The following is a 17,232-nucleotide window of genomic DNA, read 5'->3' as shown; positions in this document are numbered from 1 at the left end:
TAACAGCACACCTAAAGAAGAGAAAGCTCTGCACCAATCCTTCTATAAATATTCAGAGCCAAGTTTGAAACAACTTTAATACTTACACCGCAAATTGCACTAGCATTTGAGCATATGAAAAGTGATGAGCTTATTAATGAGATTCAAGCTAAGTGTGTGCTGCTATAGGTCTGATCAAAGCACTTTAAAAAGCCGAATATTTTAGTGATGAGATCATTGGGGGACATAAATATGGGGAACAGCAACAAGAGGGAAAGAAGCCAGGAAGGAAGTCGGACAGGAAAGAGGTAAAGGTAAAGGTAAAGGTACCCCTGCCCATACGGGCCAGTCTTGACAGACTCTGGGGTTGTGCGCCCATCTCACTTAAGAGGCCAGGGGCCAGCGCTGTCCGGAGACACTTCCGTGTCACATGGCCAGTGTGACATCGCTGCTCTGGCGAGCCAGAGCTGCACACGGAAACGCTGTTTACCTTCCCGCTGGTAAGCGGTCCCTATTTATCTACTTGCACCCGGAGGTGCTTTCGAACTGCTAGGTTGGCAGGCGCTGGGACCGAGCAGCGGGAGCGCACCCCGCAGCAGGGATTCGAACCGCCGACCTTTCGATCAGCAAGTCCTAGGCGCTGAGGCTTTAACCCACAGCGCCACCTGTGTCCCGGACAGGAAAGAACCAGGAGATAAATGATTTGCTGGGTGTTTGGGACACACTCTTCCTCTTCACATACAGAGGAGACTCCAGAGTTGCACAGGATGGGGTGAAGCTGGGGCAGACTCATCCATCCTTCTAGACTGCTATTCAACAGCAGCCTAATGCTGAATGCTACCTCAACTGCCAGAACACTATTATGTGAGGGCAGGGACTGGGGAAGAAGAAGAAGCCCAGCCCAGTTTTGTATCCAGGAGCAGCTCACCAGGTGGAGTGGAGCTGCTATGCTAACTTCCTGGCAGGTGGAATGCTGTTACTTAGGGAGGTATATGGAGAGGTGCGAGGCAGTGAGGATGTTGGCATGGCACTAGATCAGTTCAGCAGGTCTGCTTGCACCACATCAACCTTTCTGCCATCTCAGTCCTCCTGGTCGGGAGGCCAACGTTAGTGGCTCCCCTCCTTCTGGTGAGCCAATTCAGCTACTACCTCCCCCTACCTTCCTTGTTTTCCTGGGGTCTGACTTCACTAGTAGTACAAGCTCCACTGTGTATAGTGCTTATTCCTGCGCCTAGCAAGAGACACACATGCGCACTGGGTCCAGGATACTGCATAGGAGATAGGATGTGAAGTGCCTGGGGCTGTTCTACTGTGGCCTGCCACACTGCTGTGTGCCTGGCACAGAGCAGTACACAGAGCAGTACTGTGCCAACAGAAATACACAAACATACCTGAGGAAAAGTTAATAACTACCTTGCTCCCTCCCCCTTTTAATGAATCCTGGGAGCATCTTGAAAAGCTAAGCTACAGAAAAAAGTTTCAGAATATTTCACATTTTTCCACTGCACAATGAAGCATTTCCCTCCCACCTCTAAAACAGCTTTTGTTGTTAGTAGAACAAGAATTTCTTCATGCTATTTTTGTTCTTCCTTACAGACTTTTTCCTAGATAAATGACTGGTCCACACAAGGACCAGTCCACCAGCTGCTTCCTTGCACTTATTTGCAGTTGTTCATGAGAGATCACAAGCAGAAATGTAGTAATATTATTTTCTTTCAAGGGGGTCAGGAACATATATGTGAGGTTTTTTTCTATTTCATCCTCACAACAACCCTAAAATATAGGTTTGCCTGCAATGGAGTTACTGACCAAAAGTCAGCTGGTGTTCCTTATGGCTCAGTGGGGATTCAAACTCAGATGTCCCTAGTCCAAGTACAACATTCTATACACTACCCCAAAATGCTGCCCTAAAAGGTAAACTAGTGGTTCAAAGATATATTCAGCAGCTACACCTGTGACTGGCAGCTTCTAGAGCAACTGCTACCGCTATCTGTATAATGCTGGAGCAGAAAACCATATCCACGGTAGGACTGGGAAGAAGAAAAATAAGGGACCAAACACAATAGAAATGAGTGAATAAAAAAGAGAAATTGTATCAGTTAAATTATATGGCATAAATATCCGTGAGGCTACCACCTCACTGAAGCTAAGCAGTTTTGGGTCTGGTTAGGGCCTTGATGAGAGACCACATGCATGGAGCCTTGAAAGGTGGAATAGAAATGTAAGTAAGTAAACAAATAAGTATGCCAGAATATAGGACTTTTCCTGCCAAGCCCAACGGCTTGGATTCAGTTTCTGCTGGCCTAATCTACTAAGTTTGGAAGGGATATTGACCCAAATGCAGGTGGGTAGCCATGCCTTGGCCATTTCCCTGTGGGTGGGACAGACCCTATTCCAGTATGCTGGTCTAAGGTGTTGAAAGCCTCAGGGCCTCTTAAGGATACCCTCACACACATACACAATAGTCTTTGTGGGATACCAATGCTCACTGAGCCCAAAGACCACATTTCAATGTCCAAAGCAAAATGTCAGTTGTGACAGCAATATGGCACTTATGGGCAACATTCAAAATTGGGGGAAACTACAAGGATGGTGAAGAAAACAAGGCATAGGGTAGGAAGATCACAGAGGCTGAGCATAGTCCCAAAGCAGCCAAAACAAACGGGTTTTCTCTTTAGTCTTCCCAGGAAAAACAAACAGAAGCTTGAATGTACCACATTGACACCAACAAGGCTGCACAGTCACATCAGCAAGCTGCCACAGCCCAGTCTGCAGAGCCAGGGGAAACATGACTGTCCCTGCTCTTCCTCTCCCTTCCAGTGCACAGCACAAACAACCCCCGGCTCGAGAATTATTGTGCATTTCTCCATGCAGCTACAAGCAAAAGTATGTTCAGAAGCAAACACATGAAGAGAAATGCCTGGGGGACTGTTCTTGTGAACTTGTGCAAAGAAAAGTTCGGATTCACACAGAACACTCTAAGTAAAATACAATTTATCATAGTGTGCTGCTTTAGTTACTGCAGGTTGAACCTCTGTGCTTCGGTTCTATGTGTCAGCATGCACTTTTTATACAATCCTCACAGCCATTTTATAACAGCAATAAAAATTTTAAGTAAGGATAAAGTAATATATAATTTAGCAACCATCAAGTTCCAATTATTTCCACACAAATAAATGAGTGTAAGTTCTTGATACGTTTAATGCGTTTAGGTAGTAAATACTTATAATATCCAAAGTCTACAAAATAGAAAGTAGCTGATATGTAAAGCATCATATGTTTTTCAAAATTACTAAAATGTTTAAAATAAATTGGCAGTATGCATAATTCATACTAATTACAGCTCCCCAGCTCACTCTTGCTAATGGCTTGGAACTACATCCAAAAAGGTATAAGAATAACACAGTACACTTCTAAAAACATTTCTTTTTAAATGGCCTATAACTATACTACTCTTCGCTCAACAAGAACTTTCTTCAATGGCACTTGACTCCTACATTCTTGTCAATTGTTCTTATCTCAGACCTTTTATTTTTGGCTTGATTACACCATTATGTTTCAGTTCAAAAGCTACTAATAGGCATTTACTTGGAAACTTGACTTCTGATTCCTGGGTTTTAAAAAAACCACAGGCAAAAGTACTGCTTAAAGTAAAGTGTTGCAATTTCTGGGCTTACCTTTATATTTAATTTCATTTCATTTTCTTCATCAATGTCACTGCTTTTAACTAAAATGTTTTCCAATTTCAGATCTCTGTGAACAATATCTGTCAAGATGGAGAACAAAAAGTAAGTGTTATTTATCAATTGCATTGAAAATATTCTGACATAAATGTTTTAAACCCTTTTGATTGAGTAATTTATGAGCTACACTTTTAGTGCATTTTATCCTACATTAGTGCACGTTGCAGACACAGTTTTCTTTTATAGAAAAAGTCTGGTCTGTACATTCCAAAACTGGATCAAACTTAGATCCGTTCTTCTAATAAAGGGGAAATCATAATTTTGAATAATATGATTTGTCATTTGATGCACTTTAAAAGCACCCATTTGTAAAATTAGCATATCAAAAGAAATCTTCCAACTAGCTTCCTGTGCGCAGAAGGACAAACCATAAGGTCCACCAGAAGTAAAGATGAACAACTCTTTCTCATTTTGTCCCATTTCCCATTCACAGTTGTGCTCTCAGTTATTATCCATAATCAATACAAGGATTTCGTATTATATTTTTGTAAGAAAAAACACTGCAATGCCGCAGTTTAGCTGGCTGGCCAACTGCAGCACAATGGCAGGACAATACTCAGGCGAGGGTAGGGTGGGTTAGGTGAGCTGTAAGGGGAGGGGGGCATGGGGTTTGAAGAGTGTGCAAGGGGAGGGGGTAACAACAACAACAACAACAAAATTCTTATTTATACCCCACCCATCTGGCAGGGCCTCCCCAGCCACTCTGGGCAGCTTCCAACAGGATATTAAAAACACAATAAAACTTCAAATATTAAAAACTTCCCTAAACAGGGCTGCCTTCAGATGTCTTCTAAAAGTCAGATAGTTGTTTATTTCCTTGAAGTCTGATGGGAGGGTGTTCCACAGAGTGGGCGCCATTGCCGAGAAGGCCCTCTGCCTGGTTCCCGTAACCTCACTTCTCGCAGGGTGGGAACCGCCAGAAGGCCCTCAAAGCTGGACCTCAATGTAAGGGGATGGAGTGGCAGTTGAAGGCCCCATCAGGGGACAAGGATTGACAAGGGTTCATGAGCAGAGCAAGCAGCCACTAGTAATCACATGCTAATAATCTATAGCTCTCAGAGCAGTATGTTGGAAAGGATTGGGCTCTGCGGCACTGCCCAGAGGGTGCATGAGCTATCGCCTCTGTCCACTTGCTCACTCTTCATCAGGTAAGGAGAAGAAAGGGCAGCAGTTTACAGGCTATTCCCACTACTGGCTCTTTCTCCAGGGCTCAGAATCCTGGCCTATTTGCCACTGTGTCTCCAGTCAGGTGTTGCTGCTGTTCAGTTCAGGTGAGTTCCGGCTGAAAAAAAGCCTTGCCGGCAGGTATTACTGAAACATAGGTGGGTGAGCAGGGCGTATTCAGTTCAGCATCAACTCCGGATGAACAGAGGCAGGGAGGATCAATTATTCTGCATAGGATTCAATCTCTCTCATCAAGCAAACCCTTCAGCGACATTTCCTCGTAAGATGGAGGTCCCATTAAGGTGGTCTGCCACTAGACCTGCTCAGTACCATGTCTATGGAAATCAATAAAAAGTGTAGACTCTTATTTATGTATGCCACCACCATGGCAAGAATTCTGATAGACAAAATTTGGAAAAGTAATATTATCCCCACCAAATCTGACTGGTTGGCAAAAATTATTGAATCCTTACATCTTGCAAAATTAACAGGGAGAATAAGAGGAAACACTATTCAAAAAGGCAATAAAGAATGGTCAATTTTCAAAGAATATCTCAAAAATATGGACAATGCAAGTCTCCCGGCAAATGCAGACTAAATCTTGTAAACAGAGGGAAGGTATAGTAAAAAATGTTTAGAATAACAAAAAGGAAAAAGAAGATTCAGTGTGATATGCGTACAGAGTTAAGATTGGTAACAAAGCATAAAGAGAAGAGTTGGAAGCCTAACATGTGTGGTGTAATGTTGGACATGTAGGTATGTAGGGTTTGTATTGTATGTAATGTATTGTATGGTATTGTTGAGTTTATGTTAATTAATGTTTAATAATAATAATAATAAATTTTTAAAAAGAATGAGGGATACACTGAACTCTACTTTTTAAATTAACTTTTTCATACACTGTATAAAATATTAAGCTCTTGCCTAAGATGAACTAAAATGTTTCTTGAAAATTATAACTCAGATCCAATGAATTCTTTGTGTTTGTTTGTTTCTATTGTTTAATCACCCCATGAGATACTTCTCTAGGTGATTTAGAATGGAAGTTAAAAACAAAATATCAAAGACAAACATACAAATAATGCAATCAATAAATGTCACAGAAAAATCCAGAACAGCACAAATGAGAAATTTAGCTTTGAAGGATAATTCTCTCATTATTATTTCTAAACAAAGTGTCCAAATAATAATAATAATAATAATAATAATAATCCTTTATTGTCATTGTACAACCTATGTACAATGAAATTAAACAAGCCTCCCACCCCCCCAACACTCAATCTCTCATCGAACAACACACCACCTCGCAAGTCAATTTTCCTATGTTATTTTCTGTTCAATAGCCTAACAGCACACAGATAGAAGCTATTTTTTAGCCTGTTGGTAGGGCTGATTAGGGACGCAGGTGGCGCTGTGGGTTAAAGCCTCAGCGCCTAGGACTTGCCGATCGAAAGGTCAGCGGTTCGAATCCCTGCGGCGGGGTGCGCTCCCGCTGCTCGGTCCCAGCGCCTGCCAACCTAGCAGTTCGAAAGCACCTCCGGGTGCAAGTAGATAAATAGGGACCGCTTACCAGCGGGAAGGTAAACGGCGTTTCCGTGTGCGGCTCTGGCTCGCCAGATGCAGCTTTGTCACACTGGCCACGTGACCCGGAAGTGTCTCCGGACAGCGCTGGCCCCTGGCCTCTTAAGTGAGATGGGCGCACAACCCCAGAGTCTGTCAAGACTGGCCCGTACGGGCAGGGGTACCTTTACCTTTAGGGCTGATTATACTTCTATATCTCCTGCCTGGGGGTAGAAGATTAAACAGGTGATGGCCGGGGTGTGAGTCATCCCTGATAATTTTTCTCGCTCTCCTAAGGCAACGATCCCTTGCAATGTCATCTAGCAGACTCAAGGGACAGCCCATGATATCATGTGCTGTATTCACGACCTTCTGTAGAGACTTTCTGTCCGTGGCTGTCAGGCCAGCATACCACACTGTGATACAATATGAAAGGACACTTTCTATTGTGGACCAGTAAAAGGGGTTCATCAGTTGTTGTTTAACATTATTCTTTCGCAAGACCCTGAGGAAATGGAGTCTCTGTTGGGCCTTTCTGACCATGTGAGTTATGTTGATTTTCCAAGAGAAAATCTCACTAAGGTAAACTCCCAGGAATTTAAAGGAGGAGACTCTCTCCACACCCCGATATACAACAGGACGGGTTCCCCCCTCTTCCTCCCCCTCTTGGACTAATACAACAATCAGAACATTACTATCCTTTGCATACTGCACTTTGTCAAATGTTGCAGCTTTCAACCCAAACAACATACCATAGCTACATAAAAAGTAAGTATTTTAGACATCTATATATCCTATATGTTCATAATGCCTCGCTGCAGACAACATTCTAGCAGCTGCATTCTGCACTTATTTCCTGAAAAAAGTTACTGCTGTAATGAATGGAGAAAAATAATTAGAAAAGGCAGGAGAAAGTAATAGCATTTTAACTAGTAAATGAGCAAAAAAAAAAATGTGTGTGTTAAAAGATGGTTGCTTTTCAGTTGATAGGGCCACAATTATACTATGAAACAAGTAAGAGATACAAAATTGTGATGATGATATATAATAATGTATAAGAACGTAATAATCATCACATTACCTCTTTTGTGAAGATATGCTATTGCTGAGGCAAGACTCTGAATGATGTGCCGTGTCTCATTCTCTGTAAATTGACCTTTTCTTTGTAGAATCTCTCTAAGTTCTCCATCCTCACATAGCTCCAATACAAGGTACACACGCTAACATTAAGAAATAAACAATATAAATGTGTGTGTGTATAATATGAAAGTATTAATATATGTTTTCAATCTAGATGCCTCAAATATTTAGTTAAAAATAGAAAAAACATTTTTGTTTTACAAAGATTGAAGAATTAATATTCTTCATATTTTTGAACAGCCAACTATAGTGGTACCTCGGAGGACAAATGGAATCTGTTCCAGAAGTCCATTCGACTTCTAAAACATTCAGAAACCAAGGTGTGGCTTCTGATTGGCTGCAGAAAGCTCCTGCAGCCAATCGGAAGCTGTGGAAGCCCTGTCGGACGTTCGGCTTCCAAAGAACGTTTGCAAACCGGAACACTCACTTCCAGGTTTGCGGCGTTCGGGAGCCAAAACGTTTGACTTGCAAGGCATTCGGGACCCAAGGTACAACTGTATTCTTAAATGTTACAACATTCAAAAACTGAAAATATAAGTGATATTGGTTAGAAGTGCTTTTCAAAGAAGAGTCATTCAAGGTGCAAAATGTGGAAGTGGGAGGCAGGCACTAAGGACCCTTTGCACCACTCACTTCCCTGATAAACAGCTTCTTCAAAGGTCTTTTACTCCTAGTGGGACTATATCAGAGCACCACTGGGTGGCTTGGGAGCTTCAGCACCCTCTCCCCCTCTATAAAGCCCCATTTCCACTTTATAGGAACTGAACGGCAACACAATTCTAACACAACCATCTGTCATCATCACACATGGTTTGCACCTTTGGGTTAACTGCATTATAGGATTTCTATTGATAATGTCTTACCTTGGGAGTCTCAAACACCTGTTCAAGATGAATTATATGCTCATGGTTTACTGTTTTTAGGATGCTCACTTCCCTTTCAAGTAGTTTTACTGCAGAACTCCCCGCCTTTAAGAGTGAGAGAAACACATTTCTTGCGGCAGTTTCAAAGTCAGGTTCCATAGCCTTAGCCCTGTCAAACACCCCTACCAGAACTTCATGAGACAAACACAAAAAACTAAACCAAGCCAAGGTAGGCATGGGTTGTTACATTCATAAGAGGAATGATAAAACTATCCCGATATTTACAATAAGATACAGAAAGGTAAGTGTAGAGAGAGCAGGAGGTATGGCACGCATGAGTTGCAAGATACACAGAAAAATAAGCCTATAAACCATCTGAAACCATCAGAGGCACAAGGAGTACCAAGAATAAAAGGCTCTATATTACTCGATTAGATGTTACTTGTCCTAATTTTTTTGAGACTTGTGGAAGAGACCAATATAATTTTTCTTTTTTTTTAAGGTTTTCAATAAAATCCCACCAGACTCACCGGCCTTTTTATGTATGGTATTTTAATGGATGTGTAGTTTTTACCTGCTCTTTTAAATATATTAGAACTAGTGTTATTTTGTTTTTAATTGGACTTAGCTCACCCTGGAACTGTATGTTGAGGTGTGGGCTAAAAGTGCTCCAAATACATACATAAATAAATATCCCCATGCAGCCTTGACCCTCTGCTCAGGCTTGAAATGCCAACAAGTAGAGACAGCAGGCTGAATTGAAATATGTAAGGAATGTGCAAGCTTTCCATTCCCCCAATGGACTAGTGATATGCCACAGCCTTCTCACCAAAAAGGAAAGAGGAGGGTAGAAACAGGAGTCTCTTGTGCCCAATAGCATTCCCTCTGTGGTTGGGTGATGAACCGGTGCAGGATAGGATCATGCACTACGTAACTCAATAATTACAAAATTGATTCTGCAATTATTTATCCAAATACGATTCCTGGAATTAAAATATTCAGCACATACTAGCCAGTTCGAAACCACTTATTTCATTTGAACCATTTGTTTGAAAATGATAGCAGCATTATTATTATTATTATTATTATACTTGTCTATCACCCTTTATCCATAGGTCTCAGAGTTGTTCATGATATAATATCTCATGTTTTCTGCGAAATGAAAGTTGAAGAAAACTGATGACAGCGCGAAAATCAATATATTCTCCATTCGCAATGTGAATTTGGGGCACATAAATGTATTGTGGTAATTAATTTATAATAATATTATCACTGTCTGAAAAATAAAAACTCATACGCCAATACAATTAAAGCCTACCTTTTCCCGGTTCACTTTCTTGATTGCCCACTTCATGCCTGTTTCTTTGTCTGTTACTTCAATCACCACACCAAAGCTGCCTTGTCCTAATTTCCTTCCAAATGAATAAATTTGCTGCAGTAATAAGAAGAATAAAATTAACAAGTCGAATGTTACAGAGGAACACTCAGTAAGGACTCATCCAGACTTGGTCTTGCCCCACCACTTTCCCCCATGGAAACCCAATCTTTACTGCTGAACTGGACCAAACGCCAGCTGGGCTTTCTGCGGATTGACATTTGCTGTGATTCATTGGTAAAGAGCAGGTTTTCTCAGGGAAATCTGTGGGACAAGGGCAAAACCGCTCAGACTTTCTAGACACAGGTTCACCTGTGCTTTCTAGGCACAGGTAAAGTGAAAGTGTGGATGGGCCCCTAAGTTATGTCAATAGTCAAATATATATGAGAAAAACATCCTCAAGACTGATGAATTTCACTAAATATTCAAATCCTTATTACTGAGGAACATTGAGTTTTGCAGGACATCAAAAAACCAGATTGTGATGACGGGGGCAGTGGGCTGACAGCAATGGAGTGTGCTTTGCACTTGAAAAAGAAGGCACTCGCAAAACAAATGTTCTAGGATGCTTTCGGGAAAATACACGGGTCTTCCATTTTATACAGTGGGGCGAAAGAATCCTAACTTTATATACATGCTGATGGTGACTGATCAGGAAAGGGATATTGGGTGTGTGGTGGATAGCTCAATGAAAATATCAGCCTAGTGTGCAGCTGCTGTAAAATGGCAAATTGCATGCCAGGGGATCATTAGGGAAGAATAAAAAACTAACCTGCCCATATCATAATACTTTATACCAATATATGGTGTGGCTGCACCTGGATTACAGGGCACAGTTTGGGCCACCACAGGTTGCAAAGGATATTGTAGACCTGGAAAAGTTGCACATGAGGGCATTCAAAACGATCAAGCAGCAGTAGCAACCTCTCAAGGAAAAGGAAATCTTTTTGGTGAGGGAATGTCGACCTGGCCCCATATATTGGCTGACGAAGGAGCAGCTGCTCTAATACTTGCTTTCCTTTTCCCTTCCCCATTTCTTTTTTCCATTTGTATCATGTCTATTAGATTGTCAGCCTGCATGTATGGGCTGCCTTTCCTTTAATGTATATTCAGTATTTAGAAAACCGCAAGTACTTTACAAGCTGCTGTTGTTATTGCTATCAATGGCTAATAGTCATTATTATCAATATATATTATCTCCAGTATCAGAGACATTCTGCTTCTGAATAGCATTTGCTAGGGAACACAAGTAGCAGGGCATTATTCCACTCATGACCTGCTTGCAGGCTTCCCATAGGCATCTGATTGGCCACTGTGGGAACAGGATACTGGACTAGACTGGCCTTTGATCCAAGGCAGCAGGCTCTTCTTAAGTTCATAGAATCCCAACTAGAAAAGTGCTGAACCTACAAAGTACATAATTTTGCTAATGATTTATTGTTTGAAAAATGGGTTTAACACCACGTAAACTACTTGTCATCCCGTTAATCCATTTGTATATTGTAGCTGTGTCCACTCCAGCCCTTTTTAGTTCCATTGTGTTCGCCAGGTTGCTTTAGAGCTTTTGGCCAAGCAACCTAAGGATGTCACCGTATCAGAACAGCAAAACTGTTCTGATAGATATAAAAATGCAAAAGAAGAAGCAGCTTGAAAGAATATTATATTACATTAACAATAATAAATGACCATTTTTATTGCCCCCCTACATCTTGCTTTGTTGAATATACAGTGTCAGGAGTCAGATCCAACTGCCCATGGTAGATTGTCAGGAATGGATAAGGAAAGTTCTTACCAATGCTTTTATTCAATAGGCACAGAGAGCAGCTTAGAAATGCAGCCTCTTGGAGTAATGGTGTTGTTCCAAGTGAAACCCCACCCTCTCCGCCTCTCCCATTATGCATCATCACTATGGTGGCTGAGATGCCTTCTGCCTCTGAGCTTTCTGCTCTCCTACTTTCAATGCCCGCAGGGTTCGGGGGGGGGGGGGTCTGGAATGCTTCCTAAAGACACTGAGTCTGTCGGCTGTCTCTCCCCTGGTGGCTCCTCTTCCTCTTCCTCCTCCTCCTCCTCCTGTCACGTTATTTCCCAGCTTTTCCCCTCATCTGCCTCTGAGCTGTGACGTCCCTCAAACCCCTGTTGTAATTCCTCCTTCTCTGGAAGGGTCTGGCTGGGGAGGTGGGCTCCACCATTCCTCCTCTGCCCAGTCTCTGACATCCAGCCTGATGAAGAGTGCTGAGGAACTTGAAAGCTTGCTTTTGACATTGGGATTGCTGCATTACAGAGGGTTGGACTTGATGACACTTTGGAACCCAATCTGCAGTTTTGTGATTCTATGCTATTATGTCAGTCAGGATGGTCCTTATACAGGCATTACCACTCTCCCACCCATGGACCAACACAGCTATTTACACAGCTATTTTTGCCATCTTCTAATTAAAAATTGTACCAAAAGTCTGGAGGAATGCACAGCTACAAACCTGAATTGCTGCTGCATCTTCTATTCGTGTGTGAGGAACTTTGAAATCTGTATTACTGCCACGAATGCCTGGGGTGGTAATGAGCATTTTCCTCTGAGAGTCTGTTAGTTCTGACTTTGGCATCTTTAGGGACATAAAAAGAGAAGCATGAAATTAAAATACAAACCATTGTTTTAAAAGGCTATATGCTATTTTATGTACCTTCCGGCACATGCAGTAAGTTATATGTAAGTTATTACAAGAAAACGAGAAAATATATGAAGTGGGACGAGGCCTAGAAAAGGTGAACTTATTAGATTTCAAAACAACAGATCGCAAAACAATCAAAATGTATGATGGAGCAGGAGGCAGCCAATGTAGTAGTTGTTGTTGAACTCCAACTCACTTCAGCCCCATCCAGTATGGCCAATTGTAATGGATAGTGGAAATTGAAGTCCAGTAACACTTGGAAGTCACCACATTGACTACCCCTGTGTTGGAGTATATAAAAATATGTATTCCTTTTCCCTTTATGATGCATTTGATCTATTTCAACAAGGAGTTCCAATGTAATTTAAACTTGCATTGCTTTTTTATGTTCAACTCCAGTTCTAGGAAATGCTTGCTGAAAAGCAAGTCTCACTCACAGAATCCAGATTCTGCAGCATGTCTCCCAATAAGCCTATTTCCATATTTTCCTCAAGAGGGCTAGTATGTCTAGGCAGCAGGTGAGCAGTTACCCCCATGTACCACCAGCTGAAAGAGCGAAAGCCACCCTGAACAGCACCATCCTGCATTGATAGCTGATAACACACCAGCTATGGTCCGAAAAGGGTTCATTCCCTAAGGGTGATGCACATGCTTCGCAGGGGAAGGTCCATGGCTCAGTGGTGGAGCATACGCTTTTCATGTAAAAGGTTCCAGGTTCCATCCCTGGTGTTTTTAGGGAGGGCTGGAAAGAGTCCCTGCCTGAAACCCAGAGAGGCATTGCTAGCCAGTGTCAAGAATATTGAGCTAGATGGACTGAAGGTCTGGCTTGTTAAAAGTCAGTTTCCTATATTCTATGTACTTCTAGTCAATCCAAGACCCCATATTCAATACAAGTCTCAAGACTGGTGAGAAACTCAATCTGAGTCCTGGAGAAGCTACTGCCAATCACAGTAAAGAGACAGTACTGAGCTAGATGAACTAATGATCCAATTCAATTTTTGTTGTTTTTATTCCAAAATATTTATATAGCAGTATGGCACCCTCAAACCAGAAATAGCCAAGTCTATGCACAATAAAACTTTTTTCATAAAGCAGGTTCATATATTCATATTCTAATAGAAACATAGAATTGTAGAGTTGGAAGGGACCGTGTTAAAATAAAATAGGGCAATCTGATTCACTCTGCACCTATATAAGCCAACCAAGCAGAAGAGCCTAATGGCTGCTTTTAAAAAATACTTTTTAAACTGATACTGGACAATATATATAAGGAATTCCACTAAATTAACAGTAATGGAAATGTATTTGTATTTACAGCTGTAAATGCTACTGGCGTTGGACAGCCTGAATAAAGAATCTAGAATTACTAGAGTTTTTAAAAAATTCCTAATGCCTAATACTTTTTTTTTTTAATCAAGCAGAGTAAAAGATTATTATTTTTGTGTGAATCAGCCAACTGGGATACACTAACAGAAAATGACACTGTATTAAGTGCTTGCATCAAGTTAATCAATTAGATACTAAATTAATGAAGTAGCTGATGTTGGAAAAAAGACAAGTAAATGTATAACTAAGAGAACAAAATGATGCTAAAACTATTTGTGCTAATATAATATCCATCTTACACTAAAAAAGTAAAGAAATCTATAACAATAATGGATTTTATATATGGCAATTTTAATGTTAATGGTCATGCTTTTCAAAACATCCTATGCATTCTACTGACCATCCGAGATGTAAAACTCACAGTTGCCAATAGTAAAATGAAGTAATTCTTTTTGATTATACTATATGACATAAAGAGTATAATCATAGGTTATAATATTATCTTTTTATATCAGATGCAAATCACTCGTGGTATGTTCAAACAAAGTTTATCTGAGATTGTTCAAAGTTTGCATCCCGCTTTTTAAGAGCACTACTTTAAGGTGGCCAATTTGTGTTAATTGACCAAATTATGGGTAATCCTCTGGAGTTTCAATCTTAAGTGCTTTCCCATCCCATTTGTTTTGAATGTATATTTATTTCAGGGGATTTTTTTTTGCAACAAAAGCTTTTAAAGATTTGTGCTCTACAAGTTTCAAATACTTGTGTTCTCAAATAAATGCAGTGCACAGCACTGGACTGAAAACAAAAGAAAATGTCCTTTGTACATATTTTCTATAAAAAGAATCAGGGGAATAATAGAAATTTAGGTCAATCACCACTTCTGCTTAATTTCTCCACACAATTATTGTAACTTTTGAAAATTGTGAGATTAAATCTGAGCTATTATTTCAAAGAAAATCAAATGATTCAACATTTCTACATTCTCAACATCAGCTGAAACTGATCTAATGATGTCACCCCAGTTGTTGCAAGGGGGACTTGTTTCATCTTTCTGCTGTCACTGCTCAAAGCGCCATGCCTATTAGGTTTTAAAAGACGAAGGTTAGGGAGCTTGCGTTTCAGAGGCAGGGGACCGGCAGAAAGGGCTTCTGGGAATAGTGGATGCTTTTTCTGACGCCCTCAAATTGGCCTGAGCAGGGTGTGGGAGGGATCAGAGAATAAGTCAGTCTAAGGCAGCCTTTCTCAATCTGTGGGTCCCCAGAAGTTGTTGAACTACAATTCCCATCACCCCTAGCTAGCAAGCCCAGAGCTCAGGGATGATAGGAGTTGTAGTCCAACAACATCTGGGGACCCACAGGTTGAGAACCGCTGGTCTAAGGCAAGTTCTGGACAGCCCACTCATCCTTAGCAGTCACCAGAACACTTCTAGGTTTTCCTCTGTGGAGCTACCAGACAGGCTCCTGCACCTTTGCAAGATGACAGGCAGGCAGCTGCTTAAACAGGTAAAGGCATATCCAACATGTAGAAGAAGCCACGGTGAGCATAACACCTGCAACTCTTCTGCCTGCTGTTATGCAGTTTTCAACGGCAACGAACCCCCGCTGGGACAAAAGACTGGCAATGCCGCCTGCCTTTGTTTCAGACGCTATTCCATCTGCCATGCCGTTCAATAAAAAGATTTCATACAGCTGCCATTTCTTTGTTACTGGGAGTTAGTGGATAGGGATCTCTTCTCCCATCCTAGTTCAATCTCACTTCAGGATGAGAGTCTTAACTGGGAGGGGTGCCAATGCTTTTTCTACTACTGGGATTTAAGTTCAGTGAGCCCTCCATTCAAAGCGGGCAGCCTCTCGGAACCCACAAGTGAAACAGGTACTGCTGCCACTGTAAAGGAGTCCATCAACTGGCAGGGGGAGGAACAAGGCATAATTGATCAATAACTTAGCAGAGCTAACCAGCCAAGAAAAACAGCACAGAAAGATGGAGCAGAGGTCCACTATTAAACAAGTAATTTGCCCATCCAGCACCAAACTGGCTTGGTCAGCACTTTCTCAGGTGTGTCTGCGCAAGCTTAAGCTTCCTATCCCTTTCTGAGTATAAGCCTAGGACTTTCTCCAGGCAAGACTTCTACTGTTTCATAGGGCTAGAGTTTCTTATGTGTCCTATTTGGTCCTGCCACATATGGTTGGAAATGTACATGGTCACCTGGAGGGTGGCAAATGCTCCATGTCTTCTGCCTGTTTCTGTGGCTGAGTGGGTAAGCAGCTTTCCTGGAGGGGAGTGCTTTATAGGTTTGAATCCTGACATTTTCCTATTTTGCCTGACGTTACTATCACTGGCCAGATTTCACAAAGGCATTTCACAAAAGGGAAAATTATCTGAACATACACTGGGGTGGTGGAAGGATGGTGGAACAGGAAGAAAATAAAATCTTTGAAGTTAGTATCCTTACATTTGCTAAATAAGATGTTTGTTTCTTTGACAAGGTGTCTTCGGGATCCGAACATTCACTCACTGAAGTAGTTGGTGAATCTGAGGTCTCTACTACAGCTTGTTCAGGGCTCATGGTTCCATTATTGCAACGGGGGCAAAAAAGCACAACATTGCTTGGTTCAAATGATGTGCAACACTCTGTACATTTTGCAGTTGTATTTTCCTGACTGAGATCAGCCATCTGTTTGGTCGTGTAGATCCTGCTGTGCAAATTAAACAATAGCACAAAGATTGGCACCTCAGTGTCCACTGTTGAAGGAAGCAAAACAAAAAGCTGAGAAAAGGAATTGGAAGGTCACAGTTAGTGGACTGGTGGTATTAAAATGTGTTATGACTAGCAATGGCTTCAAGCAATAACAGTACTGTAATACAGACCTCTGATCTCTCTCGATCTCTCTATACACACGTATGTGTGTACACATACACATACACACATTTTTAAACGGTGTTTCTGTGCGCTGCTCTGGTTTCACCAGAAGCAGCTTAGTCATGCTGACCACATGACCTGGAAAAACTGTCTGCAGACAAACGTCGGCTCCCTTGGCCAGTAAAGCGAGATGAGCGCCACAACCCCAGAGTCGTTCACGACTGGACTTAACTGTCAGGGGTCCTTTACCTTTTTTAAGCAGGGGAAATTATTTATCTTGATGATTTCAGCTTACAAAAGGGGAATATATAATGCTACATTTTTTATGATGTAATATTAGAAGGAATATTATGTACAAGCTAAAATCTTACCTCAAAAAGTGAGGACCATGTTGAAATAGGTAGCACTGTCATGGAAGGGAGCTGGAGTAAGAATGGATAGAAAGAAACCACTAAAGTCTACAGACAAAGTAATCTGCCTACTGTTCATAAACTAAAAGACACCCCCCCCCCAAAAAAAACCCAACCATACAGAAACAGCATGCTAGAATGTT

At 41.4% G+C, this 17,232-nt stretch overlaps 1 protein-coding gene across 13 annotated transcripts in view; it reads right to left on the bottom strand.

The window, feature by feature from the left end:
• Nucleotides 1-17,232, bottom strand: part of STK33 (serine/threonine kinase 33) — a 55,879-nt gene that overhangs the window by 18,438 nt on the left and 20,209 nt on the right. For 5 of the 13 annotated variants that reach the window (XM_081918369.1, XM_081918377.1, XM_081918376.1 and 2 more), the window contains 7 exons: nt 17,051-17,101; nt 16,272-16,586; nt 12,302-12,424; nt 9,768-9,881; nt 8,450-8,554; nt 7,528-7,666; nt 3,657-3,745 (listed from right to left, as the gene is read on the bottom strand). In XM_081918369.1, the coding sequence (XP_081774495.1) occupies nt 3,657-3,745; nt 7,528-7,666; nt 8,450-8,554; nt 9,768-9,881; nt 12,302-12,424; nt 16,272-16,586; nt 17,051-17,092 (927 nt within the window). In that variant the 5' untranslated portion in view covers nt 17,093-17,101. The remainder of the gene's footprint in view (nt 1-3,656; nt 3,746-7,527; nt 7,667-8,449; nt 8,555-9,767; nt 9,882-12,301; nt 12,425-16,271; nt 16,587-17,050; nt 17,102-17,232) is intronic. The other 8 variants (XM_081918373.1, XM_081918370.1, XM_081918372.1 and 5 more) reach the window with 3 other exon arrangements.

This window comes from Podarcis melisellensis (genome assembly GCF_964234715.1).
Source record: "Podarcis melisellensis genome assembly, chromosome: 1".
In the NCBI taxonomy this organism is placed as follows: domain Eukaryota; kingdom Metazoa; phylum Chordata; class Lepidosauria; order Squamata; family Lacertidae; genus Podarcis; species Podarcis melisellensis.
The sequence above is the reverse complement of the archived record's forward strand: the minus strand, read 5'-3'. Positions and strand labels throughout refer to the sequence as shown.